The 24,874-nt window shown below is 33.2% G+C and overlaps 3 protein-coding genes across 4 annotated transcripts in view; 2 read left to right on the forward strand and 1 right to left on the reverse strand.

The window, feature by feature from the left end:
- LOC143071133 (phosphatidylinositol 3-kinase catalytic subunit type 3-like) overlaps positions 1-14,649 on the forward strand; it is a 64,048-nt gene extending 49,399 nt beyond the window's left edge. The window contains exons 18-23 of the mRNA XM_076245263.1: positions 1,238-1,390; positions 4,427-4,501; positions 5,564-5,732; positions 5,911-6,001; positions 13,291-13,416; positions 14,390-14,649. Coding sequence (XP_076101378.1) covers positions 1,238-1,390; positions 4,427-4,501; positions 5,564-5,732; positions 5,911-6,001; positions 13,291-13,416; positions 14,390-14,404 — 629 coding nt within the window. The 3' untranslated portion in view covers positions 14,405-14,649. The remainder of the gene's footprint in view (positions 1-1,237; positions 1,391-4,426; positions 4,502-5,563; positions 5,733-5,910; positions 6,002-13,290; positions 13,417-14,389) is intronic.
- Positions 1-24,874, reverse strand: part of LOC143071135 (uncharacterized) — a 67,717-nt gene that overhangs the window by 13,216 nt on the left and 29,627 nt on the right. The gene's annotated exons all lie outside the window — the stretch shown is intronic.
- The window catches only part of LOC143071137 (phosphatidylinositol 3-kinase catalytic subunit type 3-like), an 86,694-nt gene continuing 85,993 nt past the window's right edge, over positions 24,174-24,874 (forward strand). Inside the window, exon 1 of the mRNA XM_076245271.1 lies at positions 24,174-24,279. The gene's annotated coding sequence lies outside the window, so the exon portion shown is untranslated. The remainder of the gene's footprint in view (positions 24,280-24,874) is intronic.

Below are 24,874 nucleotides of genomic sequence, written 5' to 3' on the forward strand. Positions count from 1 at the left end.
ATAAATGCAAAATTTAATCCTGATATCTATGATGAGTTTATTGTTTAATCTTGTATCAATCAAATTTATTGAATAAGTTATTGAAAGCTGTAAAATAATGGACAAGGAGCAACAAGTACTGTGGTGATTTTTCTTTCTTCTAACAAGAAAGATAACACATTGTTACTGTTAATACATCATTGGGGTAAACAGGTATAACAATGTATTCCATTTGAAAAAAGAGTGAGGCATGCTATAATTACATATTCATTAAGGAGTTATTAAATAGAGATTTTGTTCAATATTCAAAGAGTAACAGACACATATCACCAGTAGGGAAGAAATGGAGGGGATTTGTGAGCTTCAGAAGGATTTGTTTGTAATAAGGGAAACATCAATTCATAAAATGATACCTGTAAGAAAGATGTGATTTTGTCAATGACAATAAGAACATATCTGTGGTCATTTATTATAACTCAGATATATTAAAAAATGACCTGAAAAAAATTCAACTCAGCTATAATGTGTCTTAAGAATGAATATATTTTCAATTTGAATTATTTTAAAAATTTAAGAAATAGAAGACTCTTTACATTTATATACTTTTCTAAAACAGGTTTTGTTCAGATGATTGAAGAGTGCCTACCTTTAGCAGAACTGAATAGTGTCACTGATTAGTCTTTTGTAGATGAAATGTGCATCTGGCGTAAATGCAAAATTTAATCCTGATATCTATGATGAGTTTATTGTTTAATCTTGTATCAATCAAATTTATTGAATAAGTTATTGAAAGCTGTAAAATAATGGCCAAGGAGCAACAAGTACTCTGGTGATCTTTCTTTCTTTTAACAAGAAAGATAACACATTGTTACGGTTAATACATCATTGGGTGAAACAGGTTAAACAATGTATTCCATTTGAAAAAAGTGTGAGGCATGCTAAAATTACATTTTCATTAAGGAGTTATCAAATAGAGATTTTCTTCAATATTCAAAGAGGGAAGAAATGGAGGGGATTTGTGAGCTTCAGAAGGATTTGTTTGTAATAAGGGAAACATCAATTCATAAAATGATACCCCCCTGCGACAATAAGAAAATATCTGTGGTCATTTATTATAACTCAGATATATTAAAAAATGACCTGAAAAAAATTCAACTCAGCTATAATGTGTCTTAAGAATGAATATATTTTCAATTTGATTTATTTTCAAATTTAAGAAATAGAAGACTCTTTACATTTCTATACTTTTCTAAAACAGGTTTTGTTCAGATGATTGAAGAGTGCCTACCTTTAGCAGAACTATTAGCAACAGATGGAACTATACATAACTTTCTAAAGAAACATGCTCCAATGGAAGGAGCAGCATATGGTATCTCACCAGAGGTCATTGACAACTATATCAAAAGTTGTGGTAGGGTTTAATTATTGACTGTAGACACTCTTATTTGATTGTTTTTTTATTTTTTTGGTGTTTTAATGCCACATTAAAGTGCCTCTTTTGGGCTATTTTGTGGTGGCTAGTTTTTATTGCTGGAGGAAGCCTAAGCGCCTACATAAAAACCACTATCTTTGATAGGAAAACTGACAATCCTGGTCAATTTTAATATGGGAGTCGAGTACACCTGCACGAGTTAAGTTTTATTTGATAATGTCAGTGTTTGTTAGTGATTACAGTAGTAGAACTACTTAGATCACTTGGCTTCAGAGGTCCCTCAATCTATAAGTTTGTCAGTAGTAGAACTACTTAGATCACTTGGCTTCAGAGGTCCCTCAATCTATAAGTTTGTCAGTAGTAGAACTACTTAGATCACTTGGCTTCAGAGGTCCCTCAATCTATAAGTTTGTCAGTAGTAGAACTACTTAGACCACTTGGCCACCAAGGACCCTCAATCTATAAGTTTGTCAGTAGTAGAACTACTTAGACCACTTGGCCACCGAGGTCCCTCAATCTATAAGTTTGTCAGTAGTAGAACTACTTAGATCACTTGGCTTCAGAGGTCCCTCAATCTATAAGTTTGTCAGTCGTAGAACTACTTAGATCACTTTGCTTCAGAGGTCCCTCAATCTATAAGTTTGTCAGTAGTAGAACTACTTAGACCACTTGGCCACCGAGGTCCCTCAATCTATAAGTTTGTCAGTAGTAGAACTACTTAGACCACCTGGCCACCAAGGTCCCTCAATCTATAAGTTTGTCAGTAGTAGAACTACTTAGACCACTTGGCCACCGAGGTCCCTCAATCTATAAGTTTGTCAGTAGTAGAACTACTTAGACCACTTGGCCACCGAGGTCCCTCAATCTATAAGTTTGTCAGTAGTAGAACTACTTAGACCACTTGGCCACCGAGGTCCCTCAATCTATAAGTTTGTCAATAGTAGAACTACTTAGACCACTTGGCCACAGAGGTCCCTCAATCTATAAGTTTGTCAGTAGTAGAACTACTTAGATCACTTGGCTTCCGAGGTCCCTCAATCTATAAGTTTGTCAGTAGTAGAACTACTTAGATCACTTGGCCACCGAGGTCCCTCAATCTATAAGTTTGTCAGTAGTAGAACTACTTAGACCACTTGGCCACCGAGGTCCCTCAATCTATAAGTTTGTCAGTAGTAGAACTACTTAGACCACTTGGCCACCGAGGTCCCTCAATCTATAAGTTTGTCAGTAGTAGAACTACTTAGACCACTTGGCCACCGAGGTCCCTCAATCTATAAGTTTGTCAGTAGTAGAACTACTTAGACCACCTGGCCACCAAGGTCCCTCAATCTATAAGTTTGTCAGTAGTAGAACTACTTAGACCACTTGGCCACCGAGGTCCGTCAATCTATAAGTTTGTCAGTAGTAGAACTACTTAGACCACTTGGCCACCGAGGTCCCTCAATCTATAAGTTTGTCAGTAGTAGAACTACTTAGATCACTTGACTTCAGAGGTCCCTCAATCTATAAGTTTGTCGGTAGTAGAACTACTTAGACCACTTGGCTTCAGAGGTCCCTCAATCTATAAGTTTGTCAGTAGTAGAACTACTTAGACCAATTGGCCACCGAGGTCCCTCAATCTATAAGTTTGTCAGTAGTAGAACTACTTAGACCACTTGGCTTCAGAGGTCCCTCAATCTATAAGTTTGTCAGTAGTAGAACTACTTAGACCACTTGGCCACCGAGGTCCCTCAGTCTATAAGTTTGTCAGTAGTAGAACTACTTAGACCACTTGGCCACCGATGTCCCTCAATCTATAAGTTTGTCAGTAGTAGAACTACTTAGACCACTTGGCCACCGAGGTCCCTCAATCTATAAGTTTGTCAGTAGTAGAACTACTTAGATCACTTGGCTTCCGAGGTCCCTCAGTCTATAAGTTTGTCAGTAGTAGAACTACTTAGACCACTTGGCTTCAGAGGTCCCTCAATCTATAAGTTTGTCAGTAGTAGAACTACTTAGATCACTTGGTTTCCGAGGTCCCTCAGTCTATAAGTTTGTCAGTAGTAGAACTACTTAGACCACTTGGCTTCAGAGGTCCCTCAATCTATAAGTTTGTCAGTAGTAGAACTATTAGATCACTTGGTTTCCGAGGTCCCTCAGTCTATAAGTTTGTCAGTAGTAGAAGTATTTAGACCACTTGGCTTCAGAGGTCCCTCAATCTATAAGTTTGTCAGTAGTAGAACTACTTAGATCACTTGGCATCAGAGGTCCCTCAATCTATAAGTTTGTCAGTAGTAGAACTACTTAGATCACTTGGCTTCAGAGGTCCCTCAATCTATAAGTTTGTCAGTAGTAGAACTACTTAGATCACTTGGTTTCCGAGGTCCCACAGTCTATAAGTTTGTCAGTAGAATTTGTATTTAAACCTATTAATTATTTGGTTCTCAACTCTTGGTTAATCTGGAAGACCTGAGAACTAGCATTTTAGACAGCTATAAGATTAATATTCCCAAAACGTTAATACACACTTGTACAAATGTATTGACTTAGTACAAGACGCACAAAATAATATACTTCCCACTGCTTCTTTGGATTCAATTATCATTATTATTTTCTTGGGATTTATCATTAACAAAAAATTGCAGTTTGTTGATATTTTATTTTGTGGTTTTGACAATCTCTGCATACAAGGCATCGATAGAAAATTTTATTTCATGGTTCACATGTACCCACAAAAATCCACAAAAAATTGTATAGAAAGAGTGCTATATATAAAATCTTTGTTGGAAATCACATAGTACCATCTGTAAATGTAAGAGAAGAACTGATTTATTTTCTGTTTTAACTAGGATCAGGTTTAGAGAATAGCAATATGTTCATGAGAGATAAAATTTTGTATGGGAAAAGAAGATGATTGGTGAACCTTGTAGTTGCACTGAACTATAAAGTGAGCTATGTTCACTCCTTAAGAGTAGATGTTATCTAGGTTAAAATATGTTGTTATATATGATTTTTAAAACTAATTCTTTATTACAGCTGGATACTGTGTGGTGACATATCTACTAGGTGTTGGTGACAGACATTTAGATAATTTACTTCTGACAAAAAATGGTTAGTATCAAAACTACTCAGTATTACAAAATAGGATGAAAAGAAAACATTGAATATTTAGGGATTTGAGAACATTACTTCGTATTTAAGGTTGTCTTCTTTTTATATGTTTATTCAATGATCTGATGAATTATAGCAGTATAATGTAATGTTGGATATCAATGTTTCTACACAATTGTTTTTGATGAAGATCATTTATATATGTCCAGAAATCGTCTGGTCTTTATTGTGTTGCTGGGTTGCTGTCTTATTGGGATATTGTGACATATTATTATTCAAACAAAACAAAAAACATTACAAATCAGAATGATCCTGTTAGTGCTAATTTTGGTCTAGAAATCGAAATAAATGTGCTGCAAGTTTTTTTAACATGTTTAAAACCCTTGAAAAACTATATCAGTTGATTCAATTAGTTTATGCAAAAGATTTGAACTGATTTGGTTATCAGAGACACTCAAATCCAAGCTTAGATATGAAAAAAATATTAAATAGGTCATATAACGTCACTGTTCAGATTGTTTTTTGTCTATAGTTTATTTGGCTGCATTTGTGTTCAGTTTCAACCTTATCATATGTTATGTATTATCAACAAAATACAACATACATTTAAGTCAAAAACAGTCAATTAATGATGCTAGTACCTGATGTATGTGCATTGTAATGTAAAAAAACAGCCCATATTTATGTAAAAATATTCTACTTTCAAGTAAATAGTTCAAATTTAAAGAAATACTATATTTTTGGTCCTAAAACGGGTCTTAACAGACTTACTTTTTTGAACAAGTAGATCCTAGAGTTTTTAAATGTTGGAAAATACATTAGTACTCTTTTTAGATAGCTCTTAGAATAATGTGTTTAAATTGACTGTTAAAGGCAAATACTATGTTCAAAGTATTTCAGTTTCTGTGTCGTAAAAATAATGAAACAAACAAAAATCAGAAATGAATCCACTATAAATAATAATATTATATTTGACCATTTCTTTTATTTCAAAAAAAAATTGCGGTATAGATTTTTGGATATTATCTGACATGTTATATTTCATTGTTGCTTTTTTTTTAGGAAAATTATTCCATGTAGATTTTGGTTATATACTTGGACGTGATCCAAAGGTTCTTCCACCACCAATGAGACTCAGCAGAGAAATGGTGGATGCCATGGGCGGAACAAACTCTGATCATTTCCATGACTTCAAGAAACACTGCTACACTTCATTTCTTGCTCTGAGAAGGTAAATTCATATTTTGCCTTTTTAACTCCATCAGAACTTAATGAAGAAAAGACTTTGTGACTTTAAGTTACCGTAGTTATGATTGAAAAAAAGATAGGAAGTAGTTGCATGTTCATTCATTACAAACATTGAAGAGTCAAATAGTTTAGTGTTATGTATTTTTGCTCTATATTTACAGGTCGGCCAATCTGATATTGAATTTGTTTGCCCTGGTTGTAGATGCCAGCATTCCTGATATTGCACTAGAGCCTGATAAAACGGTGAAAAAGGTAATGTACTTATGTTTACAAAGATATCTGAAGAATAAGTAATTTCTTGTTTGAAATTATGTGGCTACCTCCAGCTAGATATGACATTTCTCTACTTGAATATCCAGTATTTGTAATGTAAACATGTCTTATTAGAAATAAAAAAAATATCACATGATACACTAAAGAATCTTTTTCTGTAGTGATAGTATTGTTACCTGTGTATGAACATGTATGTTTAGATTATAGGATTTTCTACACATTAATATCATAAAATATCAGCTGTTATCCTCAAAGTGAACATTTATGGCGAGTGAGCTTCACATTGTGTGGAGTGGCTGATAATTTAGGATATATATACAAAGAAACCCCAATTATCTGTGTAGCCTTCTATTACTTCTTTTTTCCGCTTCCCTGAGACACTTTTACGCTTGACGAAAGCAAGCTTGATAACTTCTCCTCAGACATTGTGACACCACTGATAATGCCTGCTCTTGTCTCAAAGCCGTTGTCATATGGTATTTTGAACCCCATGGTAAATTGATCCCGGGGTCAAAATACCGCTATGGTAAATTGAACCCCCCCTGTATGGAAAATTGAACCCCCATGGTAAATTGAACCCCCCTGGTTTTTTCATCCTAGATGAATATTAGAACATTTTACATTATTCTAAAGCTTATCATAGATTAAAAAATCATTCATACAAGAAGGGGAGGTACATTTTCCATGCTTAGTTAAAAGAAATATCTTTGCTTGGTATAAGTGCTCTGAAGTATTTACCAACAAAATGTCATTTAAAATACTTATTGACATATTATAACTAGACCATATGTAGCTTGAATGCTTTAATTATTTGTAATTATAACATATGTATATATATATATATTATATAAGGGTAGTTTTGATTTTCCATGGTAAAAAAAGGGGGAGGGGGTCAAAATACCATGGCAAAGTAAAATTTTAAAAATATCTTTTCCAGCAAGTTTAATACATACAAACTACTTGTTGGTGTATATTAACAACATATAAGAGTTAAAATTGCCAGAATTTTTTTAATTGTCTAGAGTAAGGGGTTCAATATACCGCAGAGGGTCAAAATACCATGGCAAAGTAAAATTTTCAAAATATCTTTTCCATCAAGTTTAATACACACAAACTACTTGTTGGTGTATATTAACTACATATAAGAGTTAAAATTGCCAGAATTTTTTGAATTGTCTAGAGTAAGGGGTTCAATATACCGCAAGGGGGTCAAAATACCATGGCAAAGTAAAATTTTCAAAATATCTTTTCCATCAAGTTTAATACATACAAACTACTTGTTGGTGTATATTAACTACATATAAGAGTTAAAATTGCCAGAATTTTTTGAATTGTCTTGAGTAAGGGGTTCAATATTTTGCAGGGAGGTCCAAATACCATGGCAAAGTAAAATTTTCAAAATATCTTTTCCAGCAAGTTTAATACATACAAACTACTTATTGGTGTATTCTTACTACATAAAAGAGTTCAAATTGCCAGAATTTCTGAAATGAAAGGCCTAGAGTAGGGGGTTCAATATACCGCAGGGGGGTCAAAATATCATGGCAAAATTTTTTTTCAAAATATCTTTTCCAGCAAGTTTAATACATACAAACTACTTATTGGTGTATTCTAACTACATGAAAAAGTTCAAATTGCCAGAATTTCTGAAATTAAAGGCCTAGAGTAGGGGGTTCAATATACTGCAGGGGGGTCCAAATACCATGGCAAAGTATAATTTTAAAAATATCTTTTCCAGCAAGTTTAATACATAGAAACTATTTGTTGGTGTATATTAACTACATATAAGAGTTAAAATTGCCAGATTTTTTTGAATTGTCTAGAGTAAGGGGTTCAATATATCGCAGGGGGTCAAAATACCATGACAAAGTAAAATTTTCAAAATATCTTTTCCAGCAAGTTTAATACATACAAACTACTTATTGGTGTATTCTAACTACATAAAAAAGTTCAAATTGCCAGAATTTCTGAAATTAAAGGCCTAGAGTAGGGGATTCAATATACTGCAGGGGGTCCAAATACCATGGCAAAGTAAAATTTTCAAAATAGCTTTTCCAGCAAGTTTAATACATACAAACTACTTATTGGTGTATTCTAACTACATAAAAAAGTTCAAATTGCCAGAATTTCTGAAATTAAAGGCCTAGAGTAGGGGGTTTAATATACCTCAGGGGGGTCAAAATACCATGGCAAAGTAAAATTTTCAAAATATCTTTTCCAGCAAGTTTAATACATACAAACTACTTATTGGTGTATTCTTACTACATAAAAGAGTTCAAATTGCCAGAATTTCTGAAATTAAAGGCCTAGAGTAGGGGGTTCAATATACCTCAGGGGGGTCAAAATACCATGGCAAAGTAAAATTTTCAAAATATCTTTTCCAGCAAGTTTAATACATACAAACTACTTATTGGTGAATTCTAATTACATAAAAGAGTTCAAATTGCCAGAATTTCTGAAATTAAAGGCCTAGAGTAGGGGGTTCAATATACTACAGGGGGGTCAAAATACCATGGCAAAGTAAAATTTTCAAAATATCTTTTCCAGCAAGTTTAATACATACAAACTACTTATTGGTGTATTCTAACTACATAAAAAAGTTCAAATTGCCAGAATTTCTGAAATTAAAGGCCTACAGTAGGGGGTTCAATATACTGCAGGGAGGTCCTAATACCATGGCAAAGTAAAATTTTCAAAATATCTTTTCCAGCAAGTATAATACATACAAACTACTTGTTGGTGTATATTAACTACATATAAGAGTTAAAATTGCCAGAATTTTTTGAATTGTCTAGAGTAAGGGGTTCAATATACCGCAGGGGGGTCAAAATACCATGGCAAAGTAAAATTTTCAAAATATCTTTCCCAGCAAGTTTAATACATACAAACTACTTATTGGTATATTCTTACTTCATAAAAGAGTTCAAATTGCCAGAATTAAAGGCCTAGAGTAGGGGGTTCAATATACCTCAGGGGGGTCAAAATACCATGGCAAAGTAAAATTTTCAAAATATCTTTTCCAGCAAGTTTAATACATACAAACTACTTATTGGTGTATTCTAACTACATAAAAAAGTTCAAATTGCCAGAATTTCTGAAATTAAAGGCCTACAGTAGGGGGTTCAATATACTGCAGGGAGGTCCAAATACCATGGCAAAGTAAAATTTTCAAAATATCTTTTCCAGCAAGTTTAATACATACAAACTACTTATTGGTGTATTCTTACTACATAAAAGAGTTCAAATTGCCAGAATTTCTGAAATTAAAGGCCTAGAGTAGGGGGTTCAATATACCGCAGGGGGGTCAAAATACCATGGCAAAGTAAAATTTTCAAAATATCTTTTCCAGCAAGTTTAATACATACAAACTACTTATTGGTGTATTCTAACTACATAAAAAAGTTCAAATTGCCAGAATTTCTGAAATTAAAGGCCTAGAGTAGGGGGTTCAATATACTGCAGGGAGGTCCAAATACCATGGCAAAGTAAAATTTTCAAAATAACTTTTCCAGCAAGTTTAATACATACAAACTACTTGTTGGTGTATATTAACTGCATTTAAGAGTTAAAATTGCCAGAATTTTTTGAATTGTCTAAAGTAAGGGGTTCAATATATCGCAGGGGGTCAAAATACCTTGGCAAAGTAAAATTTTTAAATTATCTTTTCCAGCAAGTTAAATACATACAAACAACTTATTGGTGTATTCTAACTACATAAAAAAGTTCAAATTGCCAGAATTTCTGAAATTAATGGCCTAGAGTAGGGGGTTCAATATACCGCAGGGGGGTCAAAATACCATGGCAAAGTAAAATTTTCAAAATATCTTTTCCAGCAAGTTAAATACATACAAACAACTTATTGGTGTATTCTAACTACATAAAAAAGTTCAAATTGCCAGAATTTCTGAAATTAAAGGCCTACAGTAGGGGGTTCAATATACCGCAGGGGGGTCAAAATACCATGGCAAAGTAAAATTTTCAAAATAGCTTTTCCAGCAAGTTTAATACATACAAACTACTTATTGGTGTATTCTAACTACATAAAAGAGTTCAAATTGCCAGAATTTTTTTAATTGAAGGCCTAGAGTAGGGGGTTCAATATACTGCAGGGGGGTCCAAATACCATGGCAAAGTAAAATTTTCAAAATAACTTTTCCAGCAAGTTTAATAAAATTGAGAATGGAAATGGGGAATGTGTCAAAGAGACAACAACCCGACCAAATAAAAAACAACAGCAGAGGGTCACCAACAGGTCTTCAATGTAGCGAGAAATTCCCGCACCCGGAGGTGTCCCTCAGCTGGCCCCTGAACAAATATATACTAGTCCAGTGATAATGAACGCCATACTAATTTCCAAATTGTACACAAGAAACTAAAATTAAAATAATACACGACTAACAAAGGCCAGAGGCTCCTGACTTGGGACAGGCGCAAAAATGCGGCAGGGTTAAACATGTTTGTGAGATCTCAACCCTCCCCCTATACCTCTAACCAATGCAGAAAAGTGAACGCATAACAATACGCACATTAAAATTCACTTCAAGAAAAGTCCGAGTCTGATGTCAGAAGATGTAACCATCTTCGGATTTCAAATGTTTGGCTTTGAGCGTTCCTGATGAAGGTAAATCCAGAAAAGCGCTTCGGACACAAGAAATTAATAACGTGTTGTTTTCAATATTTTAAGAAAATAAACAAAATGACAATAATACATAAATAACAACAGACCACTAGCAGTTAACTGACATGCCAGCTCCAGACTTCAATTAAACTGACTGAAAGATTATGATTTCATCATAAGAACATCAGGCACAATCCTTCCCATTAGGGGTTTAGTATCATACCATCATAACATATATGAGAAGAACATAACCCGTGTCATGCCAACAACTGTTTTTAGAATAAATGTGTTTAGTTCCGATGCAAAGACCTTATCAGTGACTCAATATTAACGCCAAAATATGCAATCTTTAATGACTTGACAACAGTATCGTAATTATATACCTTCTTAATAAGTCTATTCAAAGGTTTTGTAAGTTTCTGAGGTGAATACTGACACCTACATACAAACTGCTTATTGGTGTATTCTTACTACATAAAAAAGTTAGAATTGCCAGAATTTTTTGAATTAAAGGTCTAGAGTAGCAGGTTCAATATACCGCAGGGGGTCAAAATACCATGGCAAAGTAAAATTTTCAAAATATCTTTTCCAACAAGTTTAATACATACCTCGCCATGGTATTTTGACCCCCTGTGGTATATTGAACCCCCTACTATATACCTTGAATTTCAAAAATTCGAGCTATTTTAACTCCTTAACATATTAATAATACTCTAATAAGTAGTTTGTATGTATTGAACATGATGGAAAAGATGTTTTGAACATTTTACTTTGCCATGGTATTTTGACCCCCCTACCATGGTATATTGAAACCCCTACTATAGACCTTAATTTTTTTTAAATTCTAGCAATTCTAACTTTTAACATTGTAATAATACTCCAATAAGTAGTTTGTATGTATTTAATATACTGGAAAAGATATTTTGAAAATTTTACTTAGCCATGGTATTTTGACCCCCCTGCAGTATATTGAACCCCCTACTATAGACCTTGAATTTTAAAAATCCAAGCTATTCTGAATCCTTAACATAGTTATAATACTTCAATAAGTAGTTTGTATGTATTTAATATACTGGAAAAGATATTTTGAAAATTTTACTTAGCCATGGTATTTTGACCCCCCTGCGGTATATTGAACCCCCTACTATAGACCTTGAATTTCAAAAATTCAAGCTATTCTAACTCCTTAACATAGTTATAATACTTCAAGAAGTAGTTTGTATGTATTTAATAAACTGGAAAAAAATTTGAAAATTTTACTTAGCCATGGTAATTTGACCCCCCTGTGGTATATTGAACCCCCTACTATAGACCTTGAATTTTAAAAATCCATGCTACTCTAAATCCTTAAAATAGTTATAATACTCCAATAAGTAGTTTGTATGTATTTAATATACTAGAAAAGATATTTTGAAAATTTTACTTAGCCATGGTATTTTGACCCCCCTGCGGTATATTGAACCCCCTACTATAGACCTTGAATTTCAAAAATTCAAGCTATTCTAACTCCTTAACATAGTTATAATACTTCAAGAAGTAGTTTGTATGTATTTAATACACTGGAAAAGATATTTTGAAAATTTTACTTAGCCATGGTATTTTTGACCCCCCTGCGGTATATTGAACCCCCTACTATAGACCTTGAATTTTAAAAATCCAAGCTATTCTAAATCCTTAACATAGTTATAATACTCCAATAAGTAGTTTGTATGTATTTAATATACTGGAAAAGACATTTTGAAAATTTTACTTAGCCATGGTATTATGACCCCCCTGCGGTATATTGAACCCCCTACTATAGACCTTGAATTTCAAAAATTCAAGCTATTGTAAAAATGATAGGCAATAAATTGTTAATTAGATTATCTGCAATACTATTTATCAAAAACAGGGGGGTTCAAAATACCATATGTGAAAAATGACCCCGGGGTCAAAATACCATGCGGTATAATGACCCCGGGGTCATTTTACCGCATGGTATTTTGACCCCGGGTTCACTTTTTAGGGGGTTCAAAATACCATATGACACCGTGATACAAGTATTACGGAGAAACTGAGCAGGGTGATTTTGGCAAAGGGGAGGATAGTAAAATTGAATAATATGCCTGAAAGAGAGGCGGATAATACCAAAGTGATAGCAAAATGAAAACATTAACATTACCTTGGCAACATTGATAATGACCTAATGAGAACCTCAGTCTTCATAACACTACATAGAAAACTGAGTTACATGAATCCGATCAAAACTGATGGTGATCTCAGGTGCTCTGGAAAGGGGAGCAGATCCTGTTCCTAATGTGACTCTGTTGTAAATGACATGTTGTTTTTCATATGAGATAGATCACCGGAATACTATATAAAAAAGAGGAGAAAGACACAATGGCTAGAAACATAAATGAAAATGTAGTTTATTATTATGAAAATTAATTTGAAAAAGAAGCAACAGGATAGAAAAGTATGAACCAGAAAACTTTGAGGTCAGAGAATAGTGAACAGCCCAATTATGTTGCAGTAAAACAGCTATACGTGTCATCATCTTTTGTTGATACTTACGTTTGTTTTATTTTCATGTTATTTTTTCCCCCCTTGTTTTCATGAAAGTTTGTTGCAAAAGATTTAATATTGACTACTTTATGTAATAATTTCTCAGGTACAAGATAAATTTGTTCTCCATTTGAATGATGAAGAAGCTGTACACTACATGCAGAACTTGATTGAAATCAGTGTAACTGCTATGATGGCTGCTGTGTTTGAAAATCTCCATAAAATGGCTCAGGTATGAGAATTTAACGATGAAACAAGAAAAACAAATAAATCATATCCTGTTTGCACAATCCTTCAGTATTTATTTCATTTTTATGTATTATGCGCAAATAACACATTGTTTATGTATGGAATATAATTTGAACATCATACAAAATAGGCTTTGTGCTCAGTAACTGTAAAAATTTTATTTGTATATCTTCTTTTTGATTAAATAGAACAAACTTTTAAATAGTAAATATCAAAAGTGAAAATTCTTAGTGTAAGTTAACATTCAACATTAATTCATTCAAACTCTAAAATTCAGAATCTTCAGAATAAGGACAAATTCTATCTGTTAATTCATTAAGTTTAGGGTTTACTCCGTTTTTGTTCCAAAATAAAAGTCATGATTATGTCCAATATGCCTTAAAGTCAAGAAAGTTAGTTCATGAAATAATCAAAGTAATGGATCATTTAAATGAGTAGTAACTACTATAGGATCATCACAGATTTGTACTGGAAAGCTGTATCAAGATTCGGACTTAATCCGTCATATCTCAATTCTAAACATTCTTGACTAGTTTTCTTGTATTTGATGCGTTTACCTCAGTTTTAGTTTGTAACCCTGATTTGTTTTTTGTCTTTCAATTTATGAATTTCGAACAGCGGTATACTTCTGTTGTCTTTATTTGGTCACCTATGACGAAGGAAGAGGTCTATTTTCATTCAGGCCTTAGTTACTAATTATAAGTGTATGAAAAAAAACCTATCAAAAAAAATGTAAATAGACAAATATATGCTAGATATCGACTGCAGTTAACTATAGAACATACCTTTGAGATCTGGAGCTTGTGGGGAACAAACATGTCTTAAATGCTGAATGCTAACGATGCATATATTTTATTCATGTAAGACAAAATAAAGATTGATAAATAAAACACCAAAGATAAATGTAGTTAATTTATTTCATTTACTTCATTAAAACTGTAATTTTTATTTTTCAGTATTGGAGGAAATGAAACCATCTGGTTCTATACGAGAACTTTAATATAGAGAAACACTTCAGAATTGTGTAGTGACCAAACACATCAAAGCTTTTTTCTGTTCATAAATACTTGTAACTTTTGTTTTACGACTGATTTGTATAACAATAAAGACAGTTATACAAACTATGTTTATATGTAATTTTTCATGTGTAATTTATTTGTTTCTTGTTTTGATGTGCAATATTTTAATATTAAATGCTATTTCATGGTTTAAACTATCATGTCTATTACATATATTATTTTATACAAAGTATTTTGTGTATGTTTATATAATATGTCACAAACTTACTCAAATGTCAGAGTTTATATGAAAATAAATGAATAGTTGAATTAATGGCATAGGTTATCATTCCAGAAAGTCCAGAAAGAAAAAAAATTATATCATATTTGTTAATATAAATAATATCATTATATAAAGAAGAAAGATGTGGTATGATTAGGAACTCTTCACAAGAGATCAAATGACACAGAAATTAACAACTTTAAGTAACTTTATGGCCTTCATAACCGCATAGTCAGCTATAAAAGGCCCAAAATTAACAAATGAAAAACAAAGCAAACTGAGAAAACTAACAGTTTTGGACTATTTGCAAAAAAGGGGGGTCAATAGGCAACAGCAAAGTGCATTGTAAAAAAGCAAAAAAAAGGGTAAACATTTTCTTAATGTTGGATTTGGGTGGAGGTCAATTCACAACAGCATAGTGTATTGCACAAAAGCAAAGAAGGGGAGGTTAAGCTTCTTTTTTTTTGGTGGGGGGGGGGGGGGGGGGTTGTCAATTCACAACCAACATCATAGTGAATTGCACAACAGAAAAAAAATATAAATATATAAATACAAATCATATAACCAATTCTAAGTTCTTTGACTACAGTTATTCTGTGTCAGAAACCTCTTATGTGTCAAATATTTAATTACAATCCAAATTAATACCTGTATCAAGAGTAAATATTGTTTCCATTTTTGTCCCAACTGTTCAGAGTTGGAGCTCTGCGGTCGTATCCAGCTGCACGTGGCGAAGCAATTTATTGGCTTATATCTTTGAAACTAAAGCAAATGTATTACAATTGCATTATTTCATGCATCAATTTTAAATAAAAACATCAGGTGAGCGAAACAGGCTCCTTGGAGCCTCTAGTTAAGAAGATGCCCCAATGATGATTGTGGCCAAGTCTGGTTAAACTTGGCCAAGAAGTTCAAGAGGAATTTTTTAGCTCACCTGGCCCAAAGGGCCAAGTGAGCTTTTCTCAGCACTTGGCGTCCGGCGTCCGGCGTCCGTCGTCTGTCGTCCGTCGTCTGGCGTCGTTAACTTTTACAAAAATTTTCTCCTCTGAAACTACTGGGCCAAATTTAACCAAACTTGGCCACAATCATCATTGGGGTATCTAGTTTAAAAAATGTGTCTGGTGACCCGGTCAACCAACCAAGATGGCCGCCATGGCTAAAAATAGAACATAAGGGTAAAATGCAGTTTTTGGCTTATAACTCAAAAACCAGAGCATTTAGAGCAAATCTGACATGGGGTAAAATTGTTCATCAGGTCAAGATCTATCTGCCCTGGAATTTTCAGATGAATCGGACATTTCGTTGTTGGGTTGCTGCCCCTGAAATGGTAATTTTAAGGAAATTTTGCTGTTTTTGGTTATTATCTTGAATATTATTATAGATAGAGATAAACTGTAAATAGCAATAATGTTCAGCAAAGTAAGATCTACAAATAAGTCAACATGACCAAAATGGTCAGTTGACCACTTTAGGAGTTATTGCCCTTTATAGTCAATTTTTAACCATTTTTCGTAAATCTTAGTACTCTTTTAGAAAAATCTTCTCCTCTGAAACTACTGGGCCAAATTTAACCAAACTTGGCCATAATCATCATTGGGGTATCTAGTTTAAAAAATGTGTCCGGTGACCCGGGCAACGAACCAAGATGGCCGCCATGGCTATAAATAGAACATAGGGGTAAAATGCAGTTTTTGGCTTATAACTCAAAAACCAAAGCATTTGGAGCAAATCTGACAGGAAGTAAAATTGTTGATCAGGTCACGATCTATCTGCCCTGGAATTTTCAAATGAATCGGATAATCGGTTGTTGTGTTGCTGCCCCTGAAATGGTAATTTTAAGGAAATTTTGCTGTTTTTGGTTATTATCTTGAATATTATTATAGATAGAGATAAACTGTAAACAGCAATAATGTTCAGCAAAGTAAGATCTACAAATAAGTCAACATGACCAAAATGGTCAGTTGACCACTTTAGGAGTAATTGCCCTTTATAGTCAATTTTTAACCATTTTTCGTAAATCTTAGTAATCTTTTAGAAAAATCTTCTCCTCTGAAACTACTGGGCCAAATTTAACCAAACTTGGCCATAATCATCATTGGGGTATCTAGTTTAAAAAATGTGTCCGGTGACCCGGGCAACCAACCAAGATGGCCGCCATGGCTAAAAATAGAACATAGGGGTAAAATGCAGTTTTTGGCTTATAACTCAAAAACCAAAGCATTTGGAGCAAATCTGACAGGAAGTAAAATTGTTGATCAGGTCACGATTTATCTGCCCTGGAATTTTCAGATGAATCGGATAATCAGTTGTTGTCTTGCTGCCCCTGAAATGGTAATTTTAAGGAAATTTTGCTGTTTTTGGTTATTATCTTGAATATTATTATAGATAGAGGTAAACTGTAAACAGCAATAATGTACAGCAAAGTAAGAACTAAAAATAAGTCAGTATGACCAAAATAGTCAATTGACCCCCTAAGGAGTTATTGCCCTTCATAGTCAATTTTTAACAATTTTCTTAAAATTTGAAGATTTTCAATAACATTTTCCACAGAAAGTACTGTTATAGATAGAGATAATTGTAAGCAGCAAGAATGTTTAGTAAAGTAAGATCTACAAACACATCACCATCACCAAAACACAATTTTGTCATGAATCCATCTGTGTCCATTGTTTAATATTCACATAGACCAAGGTGAGCGACACAGGCTCTTTAGAGCCTCTAGTTTTGTTAAAGTTAACAGACGACGGATGAAGACGCATGACTGATGCCAAATTATAGGAAAAGCTCACTTAGCCTTCAAACCTTACTGCAAGATCCTGAGGTAACCAAAATAATCTTTTTTATCAGTTTTGATGACTTGCCTCTACCCTTAGATCCTAATGTTAAAGTGAATGGTATCTGTGTTAAAAAGGCTACACTGTTAAAGGTGAGAAATCTTTAACAATCCTTGTGCTTTTATTTAAGAATTGAATGCTTCTTTTTGTAAATTTATTGGGGTGTGAAAGCGTTGACCGAAGTATATTTTGTATGAAGCGCGAAAGCGCTTCATTCTAAAAATGTGCGCACGGTCAACGCTTTTACAACTCTATAAAGTTACAAAAAGAAGCATTCAATACTTATAATTACAGTTTTTAGCTAGGATCATGAAAGCACGATTTTTATCAAGATTTTATTTAATTCACCTGTGCACTTTATTGTGGGACCTCGTGTCATCATGAATGATATATTTTATTGTGTAATGCAATTGATTAAGGAATAACACATGATGTGCAGTTAGCCAATCAGAATAACGTATTATAATGAAACATACATCTAATGTAATTATTTAGAAATGAACATATATAAATCTAAATGTGTAAACCAAAGTTGGCAAAGTATACCTAGTCCTCAATGGTCATCAACTTTGCACTTTATGTATCCTTTTGATGTGAGCGTGACTCACTGTTAAGTCTTTTCAAAAACGCTTGTTTTTCTTGGAAAGGTATTTATCAGCGAACTTTAGACATAATGATTTGTCTATTTGAAAAGTCGAAATGTCTATTCTTTTGTCTTAAAATATGTATATATCACAATTAAAAGCCTGCTATATTAAAGATTTTCTGCAGACTCCTGTATACAATTTACCATGATATTGTACAGAGTATTGTGTAAACAGATTTAGAAAGAACTAATACGATATTGGTTGCTTAAATGTGGAATGTTGTAAAAGAAAACAAGATATCTGTACTTAATACTTATAAAGTTATTGGTAATCTAATTCAGTTACCAGTTAAGATAAAATATGAATATAGTTTGTTTATCCTCTCACAAGACCTCTCACTTTCACTCTAATCCGTTTGAGAAACTAATTAATTGGGATGGAAAAAAATAATTAATAATGTTATTTAATTTTTTAATCCTAGCATCAGCATTCATTAAACACTGTCATTGAGTTATCATCAGTAACGATCAGTTTCCGTTGTACAGTGGTATAACGTATTCCATCACTCCACTCCAGTGATTTCATTCCCTTTGTAGTTACTTTTTTATACTTCTTTCCTTCATATGATGCATGCAGTACTGATCTATCCCAACATATCACATATATACTCCCATCTTGTAGTATGGTCATACCACATGGCTTTGATGGTAACTTTATTTTGAACCTCTTGTTAGTAAAGTGACTGAATGGTGCAGGTAATACTTTATTTTCAAAGTCTACATAATGTAACAACATAAAGGGGCACTAGCTACGAGATATATAAAATCTAAAGAATGATTTATTTTGTTCAATCATTAATGAAAGTAGAATAGTAAAACAATAATTTGCTTTTATCAGCTAAAATGGTTCAATTTTGTCAAATTAGGCTAATAAACCTTGATAAAGAATTATCCACTTGCAAGTAAATAATTCGACCTCATGAAATTCGTTTTCATGTGAACTCCAATTTACCCCGTAGAAAGGGATAGAATAACGCATGCATTGTCCGTGTACGGTTATTTAAAGGAAAAGAATGTCAACATTGAAAGTGAAACTAAGGTAAATAATTGGATTGACTAATTCGATCCACAAAAAATCTTTCTTATAAAGGTAAAAAGGACGATAAACATAAATTTTTGATTTATAAAACAAAATTTAACAGACCTATAAAAATCCAATTGCACGAGTTACTTAATCTATTTATATCGGTGTTTATGTTTACATCGCTTATATGGTCATAGAAGGTCAGCTCGATAGTTAATTAGATGGCGTCTTGGCTGAAATTCGTACGAAACGAAGCTACATCTTATTGAGACCATCTCCTGTAAATTGTTTATCTAATACTTTTGATAGTTTGGAAAAATGTTTTACATTTTTATAAATACAATCTGAGAATTTGAGTCAAATCGGTTAACATTAATTTGGCAGCTAGTGCCCCTTTAAAGTCGATTTTATGTTCTCTTTAATTACGGTTTTCTTTTGCCGTTTCATTTACTTTTTCTTACAAACCATCAGTTCTTTATCTACATATTGTATATTGAACAATGTAAATAAGTTTTCAATAATGATTTTGTTTGAATGCCTTTACGAAAATTAAACTCATTCTTATTGGTATACTACTGTTGCCTTAAATTAGGCGGGTAATTTTAGATTGATTTTAATTCTTGTATAAATCAGCACTCCTTAAACAAAGTAAATGAGACTCCATTTGCAATTATCAGTTTCTTTTGTACCTGATTATAGTTTATTCCATGAATCAACCTCAGTGATGTCAGCCCTTCTGTAGTAACTTGTTTATACTTCCTTCCATCAGATGACACATGTTGTACTGATTTATCCAGACATATCGCATACACACTACCATCTTGTAGTATCGTTGTAATACAAGGCTTTGATGGTAACTTCACTTTAGAAATCTTGTTATTAGAGTGACTGTAATGGTACAGGTAATGACTATCATCTGTGCAAAATATGCCATCACCAGAACCACACAGTGTGACAGGATTACAATCACCAGTATCAATGGTCTTCTCCAAATTCTCTGTCTGAGGATCTATGATCAACAATCTTCCCGTACAGCCTACTACTAACTTGTTGTCAATAGTTGTGATGCCAACGCATTCTGTAGATAACTGAATTGATTTCACTTTCTGTTTATTGTGTATGTCCCATATGTCTATAATGCTACAGTGAAATAGAGTAACAGCTACAGTAGAGTTGTTTACCACAGTAATATCCCATGGTCGACCCTGTAGTTGTATTGTACTAACATATGAATAATCCGTATTATAAATCGTCATTGCTGAATTTTCCATTTGTATATTAACCACATACCCATCATCTATTATAACAGCCTTGTGTAATGCAATACTTCCACTGGTAAATACTGCAGGAAATTGATGAATTTGATAGAAGATATCTTGTCCTAGTTTGTATGATATTCTTTCTTGATCTATATTCGGGATGTTTTCTATATAAAAGAAAATGTTTAAACAATATATAAGAAAGGGAACTTCTTTAATTAACTAGGATACATATATGGTATTTTGAAATATTTGTGACTAAACTAAAGGTGTTGCTGTTTACCTTTACCTATCGTTCAATCAGATTGTAAAATTGAGGCATTTGAGTTGACAAGTTGGTATTGTTAGACATTAGTATATCTTGATGCTACATGTACCTGTACTGTTCCTTTCCAACCTAACTCAACCTTACAGCATGTTTTTTTTCAAGAAGTTTGTTTTCAAATGGAGTAATTCTATTATAAGATTGATCGGGAAGAAAATATTATTGGTTTCATTACTTTTTGATTCGAGCGTCACTGATGAGTCTTTTGTAGACGAAACGCGCGGCTGGCGTAAATATAAAATTTTATTCCTGTTATCTATGATGAGTTTATTTAAATCCCGAATAAAAATAATTTTTAAATTTGACCCGACATACTAAATCAGTAAAATATTTTCTTAACTGCATGTACACATGTATAAAACCAAAAATAGCTACTCAGTTGTTTTCAGTTTCCATTTTCAGACTGTTATCTTATGCAATTGGGATTTATTTTATTTTAATTCACTTCTTAATGCCATTGCTTCTGAAAATGTGAATTGTTTTCTACCTTGGAGTATCTATATATATATTAGGATTTTACTGTGTTCACTAAAGGGAATTCACTTTTATAAGATTGATGTAATCTGAATCATTGTAAAAAAAATCACATCTTGAAAGCAAGTAGGATAAATACGCTTATGCATCCAACTTGTTTCTGTGGATTTTAGTGTGATAAAAAAATTATCATTACATGTTTGATTTAATATGAAGATGATCCACCTGTTTAAATGGGAATTATATCATAGTAAATGAAATAAAATGTGGCTATAGTCAAATCTAATGATCAATTGAAAAACATTCAAAAAAAAATCATAAAGTGACATTTTTGAATGTGCTATTAAAAATAATTTTCATAGAATGCTGGATCTTATTTGTTAAATTGGGACATATATTATGCGAAATGAAATATAAAACTACGTACTGTTGATATAGTGAAATCAAATGATATGGGTGGCACATCTTTAGCCACAAAGTGAGTTCCTATGGGAAATTGCATTGTCTATATTTAATGAAGTGCAACCTTCAGCTAGCTTTGAAATGTCTTAGTGATTATATATGTGTCAACTCTTACAATACAAACAGGTCAATTTAAATGTCTCAATTGTGTTGACAATTTTACAATCTGGTTAAACAATAGGTAAAGGTAAGTAGCAACACCTATTGTCGAGTTACATTAAAAAAAGGAAATTTGAATGAATGAATAGAACTAACTGTAACCTTATTAATTACTCACATTTGAAAAAAAAGGAATCTATACCACAGGTAAATCATTTGTATAATTTAGATTCTTTTACAGTGTAAACCAACCGAATTTGTAAGATTAGATTTTGATGGATCTGATTTTTAGCTCACCTGGCCCAAAGGGCCAAGTGAGCTTTTCTCATCACTTGGCGTCCGGCGTCCGTCGTCGTCGTCGTCCGTCGTCGTCCTGCGTCCGGCGTTAACTTTTACAAAAATCTTCTCCTCTGAAACTACTAGGCCAAATTTAACCAAACTTGGCCACAATCATCATTGGGGTATCTAGTTTAAAAATTGTGTCCGGTGACCCTGCCAACTAACCAAGATGGCCGCCATGGCTATAAATAGAACATAGGGGTAAAATGCAGTTTTTGGCTTATAACTCAAAAACCAAAGCATTTAGGGCAAATCTGACATGGGGTAATATTGTTAATCAGGTTAAGATCTATCTGCCCTGAAATTTTCAGATGAATCTGACATTCCGTTGTTAGGTTGCTGCCCCTGAATTGGTAATTTTAAGGAAATTTTGTTGTTTTTGGTTATTATCTTGAATATTATTTTAGATAGAGATAAACTGTAAAAAGCAATAATGTTCAGCAAAGTAAGATCTACAAAAAAGTCAACATGACCAAAATGATCAGTTGACCACTTTAGGAGTTATTGCCCTTTATAGTCAATTTTTAACCATTTTTCGTAAATCTTAGTAATCTTTTAGAAAAATCTTCTCCCCTGAAACTGCTGGGCCAAATTATTTGAAACTTGGCCACAATCATCATTGGGGTATCTAGTTTAAAAATTGTGTCCGGTGACCTGGCCATCAAACCAAGATGGCCGCCACGGCTAAAAATAGAACATAGGGGTAAAATGCAGTTTTTGGCTTATAACTCAAAAACCAAATAATTTAGAGAAAATCTGACAAGAAGTAAAATTGTTAATCAGGTCAAGATCTATCTGCCCTGAAATTTTCAGATGAATTGGACAACCTGTTTTTGGGTTGCGGCCCCTGAATTGATAATTTTAAGGAAATTTTGCTGTTTTTGGTTATTATATTGAATATTATTATAGATATAGGTAAACTGTAAACAGCAATAATGTTCAGCAAAGTAAGATCCACAAATAAGTCAACATGAACGAAATGGTCAATTGACCCCTGTAGGAGTTATTGACCTTTGTAGTCAATTTTCAATCTGCTTCCTTTGTTTAATATTCACATAGACCAAGGTGAGCGACACAGGCTCTTTAGAGCCTCTAGTTTAGATGTACTTCGAACACTTTTTTTTTTAAATAAACCTTGTTCCTCCATATTATTGATATTTGGAAATTTGATAATACGAAGAAAAACCGATTATCTTTTTATCGTTCTATTACTGGTCTTTTCTTTCTCCCTAAGACAGTTTTACGCTTGACGAAAAAGCAAGCTTGAAAACGTCTCCTCTCGCATTGTGACGTCGCTGATAACTTCTCTCACATTATGACGTCGCTGATAATGCCTGGTCTCGCTTTGAAGTCTTGATACCAGAATTACGGACCGACAGAGCAGGGTGATATTGGCGTAGGGACGGACGATAAAGCTATTTAGCGGGAGGTTTAATAACATGAGCAGCACAATGACTGCCACATGTGGAGCAGGATCTGATTATCTTTCTTGAGCTTACCCTTCCAGAGCACCTGAGATCACCCAAAATTTTGGTAGGTTTCCTGTTGCTTAGTCTTTAGTTTTCTTTGTTATGTCTTGTGTACCGTACTTTTATTTATCTGTAGGTCTTTTTCTCTTTTTTTGGCATTGCGTTGTCAGTTTATTTTGGTATCTTTTGCCCCTCTTATGTGATGTTTTCCTTTTTTTGGATTAACACCCCTACTCCTTTAGATGATATTCTGTTAATTGAATATTAAAACTTCATAGAGTTAATATTTTTAGCCACTGTCAAAATGTCTTTTTTCCCCAGGTATGTTTCTATGGAATGTGAAAACTTCATTGAGTGAATATTTTAGTCACAATGTCTTTTCTTCCCCAGGTATGTTTCTGTGGAATGTGGAAACTTCATTGAGTGAATATTTTAATCACAATGTCTTTTCGTCCCCAGGTATATTTCTGTGGAATGTGGAAACTTCATTGAGTGAATATTTTAGTCACACTGTCTTTTCTTCCCCAGGTATGTTTCTGTGGAATGTGAAAATGATGAATCAACAGCTAAAGAACAGAGAGTTAATGAAATGTATTTATGTATCATGAAGAGATTCAGCCAGGCTTTAGTTAAGGTTAGTAATGGGTATAATAAAATGAACACAGGATCAATGTCATTTATTTCAATAAGAGAGTACATTGTTTGATTTGTCCAGTAAAATTCTCCTACAGTTTTCAGGCTAGAACCCTTGTATTACTGTGGCTGTAGATTCATTGTTATTAATACTATATAATGTGGATTTTGTTCGTACAGATGAACTACAAATGTAAATGCTCAACTAATAACATTTTGGATAAGATATTTCTAATACCAAACTTTATTTGGTTAAATTGGTTGACCTATCTTGCGATGTGATAATAAGTTGCAACCTAAAAAGTTGGGGCAATTATGGACAGAGCATTCAAGCTTGATACAGCTCTGAATTTGGATTATGATTAAATACTTGACACAGCATAGGTTTCTGACACGGAATGAATGTCAATTAAGAACTGAAAAAAAAAAAATGAAATTAGAGAATTTTAGTTATTGTTGGGGAAAGACGGCTTCAAGCCGTCAATTCCCTAATGGGGTTGGCCAGAGTATCATTCCCTCACGTCAATCATTTTGTTTTGATAGTTTGGAAACCCCTTCAAAATGTCATACTGAAATTGATGACAAAGAGAACAGAT

The sequence above is a fragment of the Mytilus galloprovincialis genome, chromosome 4 (assembly GCF_965363235.1).
Source record: "Mytilus galloprovincialis chromosome 4, xbMytGall1.hap1.1, whole genome shotgun sequence".
NCBI classification, from domain to species: domain Eukaryota; kingdom Metazoa; phylum Mollusca; class Bivalvia; order Mytilida; family Mytilidae; genus Mytilus; species Mytilus galloprovincialis.